Source organism: Gracilinanus agilis, chromosome 2 (genome assembly GCF_016433145.1).
Source record: "Gracilinanus agilis isolate LMUSP501 chromosome 2, AgileGrace, whole genome shotgun sequence".
In the NCBI taxonomy this organism is placed as follows: domain Eukaryota; kingdom Metazoa; phylum Chordata; class Mammalia; order Didelphimorphia; family Didelphidae; genus Gracilinanus; species Gracilinanus agilis.
The window spans coordinates 652725009-652738102 of NC_058131.1; the positions used below are offsets into that span (position 1 = coordinate 652725009).

Consider the following 13094-nt stretch of genomic DNA (forward strand, 5'->3'; position numbering starts at 1 on the left):
ACAAAGTACTGGTCAATCTAATTAAAAAAAGGAAAGAAGAAAACCAAATTGACAGTATCAAAGATGAAAAGGGAGACCTCAGCTCTAATGAAGGGGGAATTAAGGCAATCATTAAAAACTATTTTGCCCAATTATATGGCAATAAATATAACAATTTAGGAGATATGGATGAATATTTACAAAAATATAAATTGCCTAGATTAACAGCAGAAGAAATAGAATACCTAAATAATCCCATATCAGAAAAAGAAATTGAACAAGCCATCAAAGAACTCCCTAAGAAAAAATCGCCAGGGCCTGATGGATTCACAAGTGAATTCTATCAGACATTCAAAGAGCAACTAATCCCAATACTATACATTTGATATGATAAGCAAAGAAGGAGTCCTACCAAATTCCTTTTATGACACAAATATGGTACTGATTCCAAAGCCAGGGAGATCAAAAACAGAGAAAGAAAACTACAGACCAATCTCCCTAATGAACATAGATGCAAAAATCTTAAATAGAATATTAGCAAAGAGACTCCAGCATGTAATTAAGAAGATCATCCACCATGATCAGGTGGGATTTATACCAGGAATGCAAGGATGGTTCAACATTAGGACAACCATTCACATAATTGACCATATCAACAGTCTAAGAAACAAAAATCACATGATTATCTCAATAGATGCTGAAAAAGGCTTCGACAAAATACAGCACCCATTCCTATTGAAAACCCTGGAAAGTATAGGAATAGAAGGACCTTTCCTAAAAATGATAAACAGTATATACCTAAAACCATCAACAAGCATCATATGCAATGGGGATAAATTAGAAGCCTTTCCAATAAGATCAGGAGTGAAACAAGGATGCCCATTATTTCCTCTATTATTTAACATTGTACTAGAAACACTAGCTGTAGCAATTAGAGAAGAAAAAGCAAATGAAGGTATCAAAATAGGCAATGAGGAGACTAAGCTATCACTATTTGCAGATGATATGATGGTTTACTTAAAAAATCCTAGAGAATCAACTAAGAAGCTTGTAGAAATAATCAACAACTTTAGCAAAGTTGCAGGATACAAAATAAATGCACATAAATCATCAGTATTTCTATACATTTCCAACACATTAGAGCAGCAAGAGGTAAAAAGAGAAACAACATTTAAAATCACTCTAGACAATATAAAATACTTGGGAATCTATCTACCAAAACAAACACAGCAATTATACGAAAACAACTACAATACACTTTCCAAACAAATAAAACTGAATCTAAACAATTGGAAAAAACATTGATTGCTCATGGGTAGCACGAGCTAACGTAATAAAAATGACCATTCTACCCAAATTAATTTACCTATTTAGTGCCATACCTATCAAACTACCAAAACACTTCTTTACTGAATTAGAAAAAACTATAACAAATTTCATTTGGAATAACAAAAGATCAAGAATATCAAGAGAAATAATGAAAAAAAATGTGAAGGAAGTGGACCTAGCAGTACCAGATATTAAACTATACTATAAAGCAGCAGTCATCAAAACAATATGGTACTGGCTAAGAGACAGAAGGGAGGATCAGTGGAATAGACTTGGGGTAAGTGACATCAGCAAGACATTGTATGATAAACCCAAAGAGCCCAACTTTTGGGACATGAATCCACTATTTGACAAAAACTGCTGGGAAATTTGGAAAACAATATGGGAGAGATTAGGTTTAGATCAACACCTCACACCCTACACCAACATAAATTCAGAATGGGTGAATGACTTGAATATAAAGAGGGAAACCATGAATAAGTTAAGTGAACACAGAATAGTATACTTGTCAGATCTCTGGGAAAGGAAAGATTTTAAAACCAAGCAAGAGTTAGAGAAAATTACAAAATGTAAATTAAATGATTTTGATTATATTAAACTAAAAAGCTTTTGTACAAACAAAAACAATGTAGTCAAAATCAGAAGGGAAACAACAAATTGGGAAAAAATCTTTTTAACAAAAAACTCTGACAGGGGTCTAATTACTCAAATATAAGGAGTTAAAACAATTGTATAAAAAAATCAAGCCATTCCCCAATTGATAAATGGGCAAGAGACACGAATATTACCTTGCTGGGTCGACAATTCTCATTTTAATATATTGATATAACCACATTAGCATGATTTTTTTTTTATTTTCTTGGCAAAGATCCCGGAGTGGCTTGCCATTTCCTTCTGCTTATTTAAAGATGAATTAATGGAGGCAAACAGGATTAAGTAATCTCCCCAGGGTCACATAGCTAGTAAGTGTCCAAGGCCAGATTTGAACTCACAAAGATGAGTCTTCCTAATTCTAAACTCAATGCTCTATCCACCGGCCACCTAGCTGCTTCCACATGCAATTTAACAGTTAATTAAAGAAAGGACTGAGATTAAAACTCTAGTCTCTGGTCTTCTAATTCAGTGTTCTTGCCCACTATATCGTGTAACTTCTTTTAATCATGTTATGATTGAAAATTTCTCTGATATCAAAGTCATCCCATGATAATTAATCATGTAGGGAGGTATATTAACATCTTCTGCCAAGTAGGGTGCCATTTTGGGTAGGACAAAGTGGAATAAATAGGTATGAAAGCACTGTGGTTGGCATAGTTGACTTCATTACATCATTCCCTCCTCCCAAATCTATTTCTTTTCTGAACTTCCTTATTTCTGTAGAGTGCACCATTGTCCTTCCAGTCACCCAAGTTTACAATCTTGGGGTTATCCTTCATTCTCACTCCCCCATATCTTATATCTAGTCAGTTGACAGCTCTGACCAGAATTCTATGTCCAGAATCTTCTTGAGTATTTCTAGTCCTCTAACTCACACAATTATCATCTTCATGGCCTCTACTTCAACTATCACAACAGTCTCCCATTTGTTCTCCTTGCCTTAATTTTCTCCCCAAACCAATTCATTCTCCATAAACTGCCCAAATTTTTATTCTTAAAGTGAAGTTGTGACTATGCCACTCCCTTCATAATAAACAATAATTTTATGATGCTAACATAATAATAAATATAATAAAATGGCAAACAATAAATTTAGTAACTATTAACTGTAATATAAAATATTTCTTCATCTCATTAGTTTCCCTTTTTAATGTTTTCTTTTTTCTTTATTATTAATGTTTTCCTTTTTCCACTTACATGTAAAAACAATTTTTGCCACTCATTTTCTAACATTTTCAGTTCTTCATTCTCTTCTTCCTTCCCTCTCCTCCCCTCTACCTGAGATAGAAAGCAATTTGCTATTGGTTATCTGTGTACATACAAAACACATTTTCATATTTATCATGTTATTGAAGAAGACATTTAAAAAATATGAAGAACATAAAGTAAGGAATGGTTTGCTTCCATCTGCCTTCAGGCTCGATCAGTTCCTTTTCTGGAGGTGGACAGCATTTTTCATCACAAGCCCTTTTTGGGGTATATTGCTGAGAGTAGCTAAGTCCTTCACAGTTGTTCAATATATATTATTGCTATTGTTGTGTTTAATGTTCTCTTGGTTCTGCTCACTTAATTCTGTATCGGTTCATGTAGGTCTTTTCAGGTTTCTCTGAAATCTACCTGCTCATTATTTCTTATAGCATAATAAATAGGCCTCCATCACAATCGCATGCCCCAACCTGTTCAGCCATTCCCTAATTGATAGACTTCCTCTCCATTTCAATTCTTTGCTGCCACAAAAAAAAACAAACTGCTATAAATATTTTTGTACAAATAGGTTCCCCCTTCCTTCCCCATCCCCCCTTTTTTAACCTCTATGGGATACAGACCTAGTAGTGATATTGCTGCATCAAAGGGTATGCATGTACAATTTTATAATCCTTTGGGCATAGTTCCAAATTGCTCTCTAGAATGGTTGGATCAGTTTTTAGCTCCACCAAAAATGCATGTGTTCCAATTTTCCCAACATTTTAATTTTCCTTTTTTGTCATTTACAATTTCCTTCTCTACCATGGCAGCCAATCTTCCAACTATCTTTTGATACTTCAGAGTTGATTTCATTTACATTATTCTAATCAATAATGATTTAGAACATTTTTATCTGACTGTAGATAGCTTTGATTTCTTTATCTGAAAACTGCTTATTCACATCTTTTGATTATCTAAGTTTTCTAATGTACATTATTACTAGTGTAGTGGTAGATGTACTGATTATGAATAAATAAATATTAGGACTTATGCATAAAAGTTTTTTTTTATTTTGCTTGTTTTTTACTGATAGGAAAACACAATAAAAAAGTTTAGACATTGGTGACTTGTAGTCTAAAAGACTCTGTCACTTACTAGCTGCAAGATTGTGGGCAAATACTTAACCTCTGACTGATGCCCAAATAGCTCTACAAGACTCTAAATTTGAGATGATTTCTCTATTTGTGGCAGAACAAAGATGCAAACATAATTTTAGACACAAACACAATATGTATTTGTAGGAGGTAGTTTGTTATTTAAAGCCAAAGTTTTTAAGACAAATCCTTCAAAATGAAATGGAATTACTTTGTAAAGTAGACATAGCTCATTCTCTGTCTCTCTGTCTCTCTCTCTGTCTCTCTCTTTCTCTCTCTCTCTCTCTCTCTCTGTCTCTCTCTGTCTCTGTCTCTGTCTGTCTCTCTGTCTGTCTCTCTGTCTGTCTCTCTCTGTCTCTGTCTCTCTGTCTCTCTGTCTCTCTGTCTCTCTGTCTGTCTCTCTCTCTCTCTCTCTCTCTCTCCTTTAAAATATATTCTGATATAGGGGAAGTTTGTCCTCAAAGCTGTCCACTTTCCATATATTTTTCCATTCTTCCATAACACCCCTTCACACATGCTGTTCTCTCACAATCTTACTACTCTCTTTTATAAAACTTGTTCTCTGGTAAGGCTCTGACTGACTTAATGACAACTTAATGTGAGTTTAAATCCCCCTGTTCAGTCTTCCAGGGGCATTTGCATTTTAAATTTTATTTTGACCCAGAGTCTAAAAGTCGTTGTTCTTTGTTAAAAGGATTTTCCCTGTATTATTGAACATATGAGGACCTGATTTTGGAAAATAAGGGGACTTCCCTGTACCCCTGAAATTGAATCTTTTAGGTGACTGCTTACTTTTCTTTCCTATAGGACTGAGTCCTGATTTTTCATGCATTACGATCTTGTCCTTTGTATATCCATTATATTTAAACAAGAGACAGAAGCCCACTGAGGTCTAATTAAATTTGGAAGCTGTTTTTCTTGGAATTATACTGCTGGGTATTTGTCTGTGATAATCCTGTGAACTAGGGAAGCCCAATTCACTTCCCATGGAACTCTGTGGGAAACTTCTAAGACAGGAAACAAGGCTCTTAGTTTTCACACCTTTCTGAATATTTGATCTCCCCACTGAGGCTGCCAAAAAGCATCCATTGCCTTGGTATTTTTAACTTGGTTTTTCCTATGGAAAGAAGGCTGATAAAAATCACTTTGTCACTTGATTTGTCTCCCTGTCTGCATTCTTTAACAATGTTTAATGACTCAGACTAGTTTCAGTCAAGTTTTCCCAGAGTGGCAGCAGCAGGGCCCCATCATCTTATCCTTTTTTTAAACTCCTAAAATTCCATACCAATGGATATTGGTACTCCATTGTGGCCTTCCAATGACACATAGATTGTACCATGATATTCATCCTGGGCAACAACAACTTAGAAATTGGCAGAAAAGTATCCCTCCTCTGAAAAATGAGATTGGTGACTCCAAGAGAGAATAATAATGATAGAGGAAATTTATATAATGCTTTAAAATGCACAAAGCTTGCTTTTCTGTTGTTATTGTTCAAACCTATGATTTTGTCTAATAATAATAGCTAGTAATAGTTAACACTTATAAAGTACTTCCTACATGCTAGTCAATGTGATAATCATTTTATTATTTTCTAATTTGATCTCACAATAACGTTGGGAGGTATGTACTATTATTAGTCCCATTTTACAGATGAAGAAACTGAGACCAATGGGGTTAAGTGAATTGTCCAGAGTTATACAGCTAGTAAGTTACTGAAGCTGGATTTGAACTGAGGTCTGCCTGACTCTAGCACTGAGGTTCTGTCCACTATGTTTACTAGCTTCCCCATGTGGAAACTCCTTCCAAACCTGGAGATCTCAGCAACTCCTTTGTAAGTTGTGACCTTCTGGAATTGCCTGGGAATACTCCAGAATGAAATAACTTATCTGTAGTCATAGAAACATATGCATTAGAGGCAGGATTTGAGTTCAATCTTCCTAACTAGGGTAGTCAGATATCCATCATGACATTATATGTATATGTATATGTATATATATATAAGCATTATTTCATTTTATTCTTACAACAACCTAGGTAGGGAGTATAAATGTTATTATACATATTTTATAGTTAAATAGTCTGAGACTCAAATGGGTCAAGTGACTCACTTAAATTCGTACAACTAGTCAATGAATGAATCATGAATTTAGTTGTTGACTTCACAAAATGAATTATTTTTCCACAGGAGGATAAGAATAGGTACTATGATTGCAACTTCACTGGTATGCTGTCAAGTCATTTCTTTCATGTCTGACTTAAGAAACTGGAGTGGTTTGCCATTTCCTTCTCCAGTTCATTTTACAGATGAAGAAACTAAGAGACAGTTTAAGTGACTTGTCTATAATCACACAGCTAGGAATTGTCTGAGGCTAAATTTGAACTCAGGTTTTCCTGATTCCCAGCCAAGAACCCTCATCATTGAGTTGCCTACATGCCCTGAATTTGTAGAGTTTTCTTACCCAAGGGTTCATTGGTATAGGGCAGTGGTTCCCAAACTTTTTTGGCCTACCACCCCCTTTCCAGAAAAAATATTACTTAGCGCTCCCTGTCACATACTATCACTGCCTCCTTACAGTTATTCACTGCCCCCAAATGCACCTGTGGTCATCACCGCCTCCCTGGATTGCTAAAGCACCCACCAGGGGGCAGTGGCACACACTTTGGGAATCACTGGTATAGGGAATTCTTAGGTAAGAAAACTCTACCAATGCATGTCTGTACCTTCCCTCCAATTTACAATCTTAAGAACTTTACTAGACAACCAAGAGGTATAGTAATATGTTGAGTTGCACAGCCAATGTGTGTCAAAAGTAAAATTTGAACCCACCTCTGCCTGACTCAAATGCTGGCTCTCTAGTTTGTTTGTTTTCGGTAGAATATTGAATTATAGGAAATTAAATAAAAACTCACAATATGGGTCATATGGCACTAGCAAACTGGGGATGAAAGGGTTTGCCATCACTTTCTTTCTTCTTGGTTCAAGTGCCCAGTGAGTGGCTATTATGCCCCAAGATAAAGCAGAGAAAATTGAAACCTTCCAGGGGCACTGGATTTTGTTCCCAAGGTTATGTAGCCTCTAATTCCTCACTCATTTAAGTCCATTAAGGTTCCAGCTCCTCTCAGCCCAGGGACTCTGCATTTTACTGTAACTAAGAAAGTCTTAGCAAGGCTCATCCTGTGGTTTGAAAGTTTAGCAACTTTCCCTTTAGTCTGATAAAATGTTCCATCAAAGCATTTCATCCATTTCCCTTTGCTCTGGCCCCTTCCAACATCCTCAGGCTTTTAATGTTCTATTTTCATCATCCCATAGATTTCCATGTTGTCTACACAAGGTGCATTTAAAGAGATGTTGGGAAAATATTGCTTATCAAAGAAAGTTTCCTTATTTCCTGTGTGCCTCAAATGGAAGCTTTCCCTTCTTGTCCAAGACCCACAGCCATATGGGTTCAAAACATGTGATTGATTTTGGTTTTGACTCCCATGGGTGCTGCATGTCTGGGGGGCAATAGATATGAAAAAACTGGCTCTTGGATATTTAGCAATGCCCCTATTGTTTCTGCCCTATATCTATTTTTCAACTAATAAGAACCAACCTGAAAGCAGAACACATACCTGCCTTGCTGGCATGAAGTATCTAATGTTCAGATAATTAAAATTCTAAAAAACAGCCATGATTGTGTTTTAGAAGTAGGTTGCTATAGTGGGATTGGGTGCTGGACCTAGATTTGAGAAGATACATATTCAAATCTAGACTTAGACATTTGCTAGTGATGCATCTCTGGGAAGGTCACTTAACCTCTAGCTATCTCAGTTTACCCATCTATAAAATGGGGATAATAATAGCACCTTCCTCCAAGGGTTGTTATAAGGATCAAATGACACAGGAAAGAAGAAAACAAGCATTCATTAAACACTCACCTTGTGTCATGTGGGCAGCAAGTTGGCACAGTGGATAGAATTTCAGGCTAGAAGTTGGGAAGATTCATCTTCCTTAGTTCAAATCTGGCTTTGGACTCTTATTAGCTGTATGACCCTGGGTAAATCACTTAACCTCTTTTTCTTTAATTTTTTTCAGCTGTAAAAAGCAGATAATAGTAGCACCTACCACCCATGGTTGTTGTGAGGACCAAAAGAGATAGCAATGTAAAGTAATAAATACTCTATAAACATCACCTAATATTATTATTAGCCACAGGTACATCATAAGATCACAGATTTAGAGCTAGACTGAATCTTTGAAGGTATCCAAACTCCTCATCTTAATGATGAGGAATTTGAGGTCCAGATACATTAAGGTATTTGCCCACGATCACACTGGTAATAAGTTGGAAATCTGGAATTTGAATCCAGGTCCTCTAACACTAGCTCCGGAACCCTTTCTACCTTAATTTCTATATTCTATCTTTAGTCATAAGGATCAACTGAGGTTTCATATGTACATTTTTTTCAGTTTCATAGATATCAATGGAAATAGCTCACATTTTGATCACTCAATTTCATAGATTTTTCAGTTTTCAAAGCAATGTATTATATATTTATATATGCATGTATAGGTATATATAGATATTTATACATACAGCATACGTATATTTATTGTATCTAATATAGAATCTTATGTATATATATATATATATATGTATTGATCTCTATACACATATATTTCTTTGCAAACTGACAATCCCCATCTAAAATGCCAGTTACAATGATAATGGAGATTAGACCACAAGTCCTTGCTTGTTTCTGTGTTATTTTGCACAAGGATTATAGTAGCTATTAGGCTGAAGAGCAAATGCCCTCTGAGAACTCATTCACAAAGGACCAAATCCTCTATTCTGTAATGTAGCAAGAAAGCTAGAGATGGCCACAAGTGATTCCCTAAAGCCTTAGAACTCATAAGGCAGATGACCTCATAACATGACCTCCTATAATTATTTTCAGCCTCTCCACATGCTTATAGCATTGCCAAATAACGTCTCTACACAAGTCAAACAGCAGAGAGGAGAAAAATTATTGTTCCCTTGTGCTCAAAATGAAAGAGAAGGATTAATATAACCTTTGATATAGCTCCTTTCTATCTGCCCAGAGCTAGAAATAGTTTAAATTGGGTGAGCAGAAAATACCGCTGATTCATTTTGCCATAAGAATAATCTGGCTGAGAGTGGAGAATGTGGTATAAACAACTTGCATGAGTGTCATAATCAGTATGTCGTGCTTAACTTACAAGGGATGTATTAGTGAAGACCAATGCATGCAGTAGGAGTCCCCAAGTTTCTAATTTAACCTACTTAGGACAATTATAAAATAAGAAGGATTATAAACTTGTTAATGATTTCAGAGGTCATAGAATTCAATCCCCCCAAGTTACAGATAAGAAACTGAGTCTTAGAGCCAAAGTGACTTGTCCAGGATCACACAGATAATAATTGGATGATCCAGGACTTAAATTCAGGCCCCCTGCATATAGAACCTACATTTTCCCCACTTCCTATAGTGGCCAATGGTTATCCCACATCTGCTTGAAGACTCCAGTGACCAGACAATCATTGTTACCTGAGACTACCTCTCCCATTTTGGGGTAGTTCTCATTATTAGGAAATTCTCCCTCTGTCAAGATAAAATTTTCCTTTTCATAACCTTCATCTACTCCTCTAGGACTAGCAGAACAATGTTCATACTTCTTCCACTTGATAATTCTTCAAATCCTTAAAGATAGATTATTATATTCCCCTAAAATTTCCATTTCTCCTCATCCAATAGCCCTAGTGTTAATTATTAAATATTAAAATAATGCCTCAAAACAAGGCAACTAATGCCATCTAAAGTGGCAGAACCAACAACAATTTGGGTGAAACAATTATCTCATCCAAGACAACTTAGAAGTTCAGCATGAAAGGTCTGTCTCACTGGGGTGAGAGTGGAGCACAGTCTAGCACTGGACAACAACAGGCAGTTGGTGGCAGCTTCTAGAGCTCTCAGCCCACAGTTGGTAAGGATTTTAAATATCAAATAAGAGAAGGCTCAAGAGAAGTTTGAAAAAGTAAACAGGAAAGTGAAATCATAAAGGATTCAATAAGGTGAAGCTGATTACATTCCTACATGGAAAGATGATATTCCTAACTCCCAAGAATTTTATCATTATTAGGGAAGTCAAAAGGAGTATAAATAAACACAAGGTAAAGATAAATGTTGGTTATAATGGGAAAATATCCAAAAAATAAAATTAAGGAGTGAGAAATATGGATGCCCTGGAAGAAGGAGGAAGAGAGAGGTAGAATAGAGTAAATTATCTTACCACAAAAGAGGTGTCAAAAAGATTTCACAGGGGTAGCGAAGATGACAGGGCAGGACTGGTAGGCAATGTTTGAACTCTACTCTCATTGGAATTGGCTCACAGAGGGAACAACATACACCCTCATTTGGGTATAGAAATCTATCTTTCTTTGTAGAGAAGGTATAGGGGAGGAGAGAGAGAGAGGAGAGGCTGGGGGAGAAGGAGGAGGNAACATCAGATGGAGCTTTCTTCCCTCTGTGATGTGGCTGCTGGTGTTCTCTCCCCTGGGCAGAGGCAGCTGGTGTTAGTGCTATCAGAGCTGGAATAGAGGATTGTACTTATGGATTTCTTGTAAAAGCATCTCTTTGTCTTTGTTGGCACAGGCTAATGCTTGCTTCATGGCTAGAAGTTCCTTCTGTAGGATGGGCAGCTCCTTCACCTGAGTAATAAGAAATCAAATTTTGTGATATAATAGAAAGAGGATTGGCTTTGTATTTGCTGGGTTCAGATTTGAATCCTAACTCTTCTACTTACAATGGCCAAGTCATTTAACCTCTTTGGGCCTCAGTTTCCTTATTAGTAAAAGAAGGATATGAACTAGATCTTACTGAAGCCTTTTACAACTTTAAAATTATATCTACATATATGTTTATATATATATATATATAAAACTTTGTAGGTGACATGGTGGGGTGGATAGTTTATCATGTCTAGACTCAGGGAGACTCATCTTCCTGAGTTCAAATCTGGTCTTGGACGCTTACTAGCCGTGTGACTTGGGTAATTCACTCAACCATGTTTGCTTCACTTTCCTCATATGTCAAGTGAGCTGGAGAAGGAAATGGCAAACTACTTCATTGTCTTTTCAAAGAAAGCTCCAAGTACAGTCCCAAAGATTTGGACATGACTGAAACAACTGAACAATTAACAAGTATATTGCTACATACCATAAAGAAAGAGGATTTCCAAAAACATTAAGTTGTATTATTTTTGTTGATGTTTCTGAAATATTTTGAAAACAGCCTTAGATTTATCCTAGTTAGTTATTGACTCCCTTTTCTGTTACCTGGGTAGAAAGCATTTGAGCCTGGTCCCGAACTTAATGAAGGGAGAAGAAAAAAGATACTCTTGCTGTGGTAGAAAGCTTGAAGCTGAGTGAGGAGACCTAATGAACAATTTTTTTTATCATCCTATCATAATGATGCCGAGTCATTGAAAATATTAAATTGTGTCTCAGAATTCTTTTATTCCTTTGGGTTCCATGAGGCTTATATATTAACCATCTTTTTTTTTTCTTTTTAGTGATTTCTCCCAAAGCATCAGATGATTCCACTTTTGAGAAAAAGAAAGAGACCTGGGCATTTTTTGAAGGTAAAGTATCAACTACTCTTACAATCAATATGCCACTGACCATACATAAGAAAGGGAGTCAGAAACCTAAATTTTCCTTTTTACTATGGTATTTATCTTCACTCTTTTCCATATATACATCAATTTAATGACAATATCTGGATGGCATGAAAGCATGTTTCAAACTTAGAGATGATGATAATAAGGATGATGAAGAGAAATAGCATTTATATAGCACTTGACTGTTAGGTCATACAGTGGTCAAAGGCCAGGGTTCGGAATGAGTAAGACCTGAGTTCAAATCTTGCCTACTAGATGTATGACCCTGTCACTGACCTTTTTTAGTCTCCTCATTGTGGGAAGAATGTACTCAATGGTCTCCAATATCCTTTCCAGCACTAAATCTATGATTCTTTGCCCTAGAACTCCAATATGTTTGCCATGACTATAACTTCTTTAAGAAGATTCTTGTAGAGCCCTAAAAAAAATTGAAGTTGAAAGGGGCTTTCAGTTTGGAAATCACCGAGGTTGCCAAAAGATACAATGAATTATTATCATGACATATTTATATACTATGGGCTAAATGACCTGTAAATGACTTTAATAGAAAGAAAACCAAATCTTCATTGCATATAGTATGGACTTCAAGCCTTTTAGTCTGTTATAGTCATACTCTTCTGCTCTCTAGTTACATATCACTAACTACCTATTAGACAGGTCTAAACTGGAAGGCTCATTAGCATCTCCAACCCAACATATCCAGAAGAGAATTTATTTTTCTCCCAGACCACACTTCTATATGCTTCTTATTTCCCATTTAATTGTAAACTTTGGAGGTCAGGGATTAGGTCAATTAAAATAAAATCTCTATATCCCTGAGTCCTGGTAGAAACATGTTGGGAATACTAGGTTTTTCTTTTTTTGTTTTTAGATTGAATTGAATATTTATTAGTAATGGGGTATTAAGAAAATATTAAGGCTTTATCTGAGTGCATTTTCTGGCAGTTTATTTATGGAGAGCAGAAGATCTGGCTGGAATATGTTGCAACAGAACTTTGCCTAAGTTTGGAATTTGACATTCTAATAATTATTCTCTTTGTTTTTAAGTCGGCTTGCTAATGAGGCATCTTTCATCCCCAGGATTTCAGTTTGACAAAATCCTCAATGAT

At 36.0% G+C, this 13094-nt stretch overlaps 1 protein-coding gene across 1 annotated transcript in view; it reads left to right on the forward strand.

The window, feature by feature from the left end:
* Positions 1–13094, forward strand: part of VSTM4 (V-set and transmembrane domain containing 4) — a 122684-nt gene that overhangs the window by 37084 nt on the left and 72506 nt on the right. The window contains exon 3 of the mRNA XM_044662704.1: positions 11878–11946. Within this exon, the coding sequence (XP_044518639.1) occupies positions 11878–11946 (69 nt within the window). The remainder of the gene's footprint in view (positions 1–11877; positions 11947–13094) is intronic.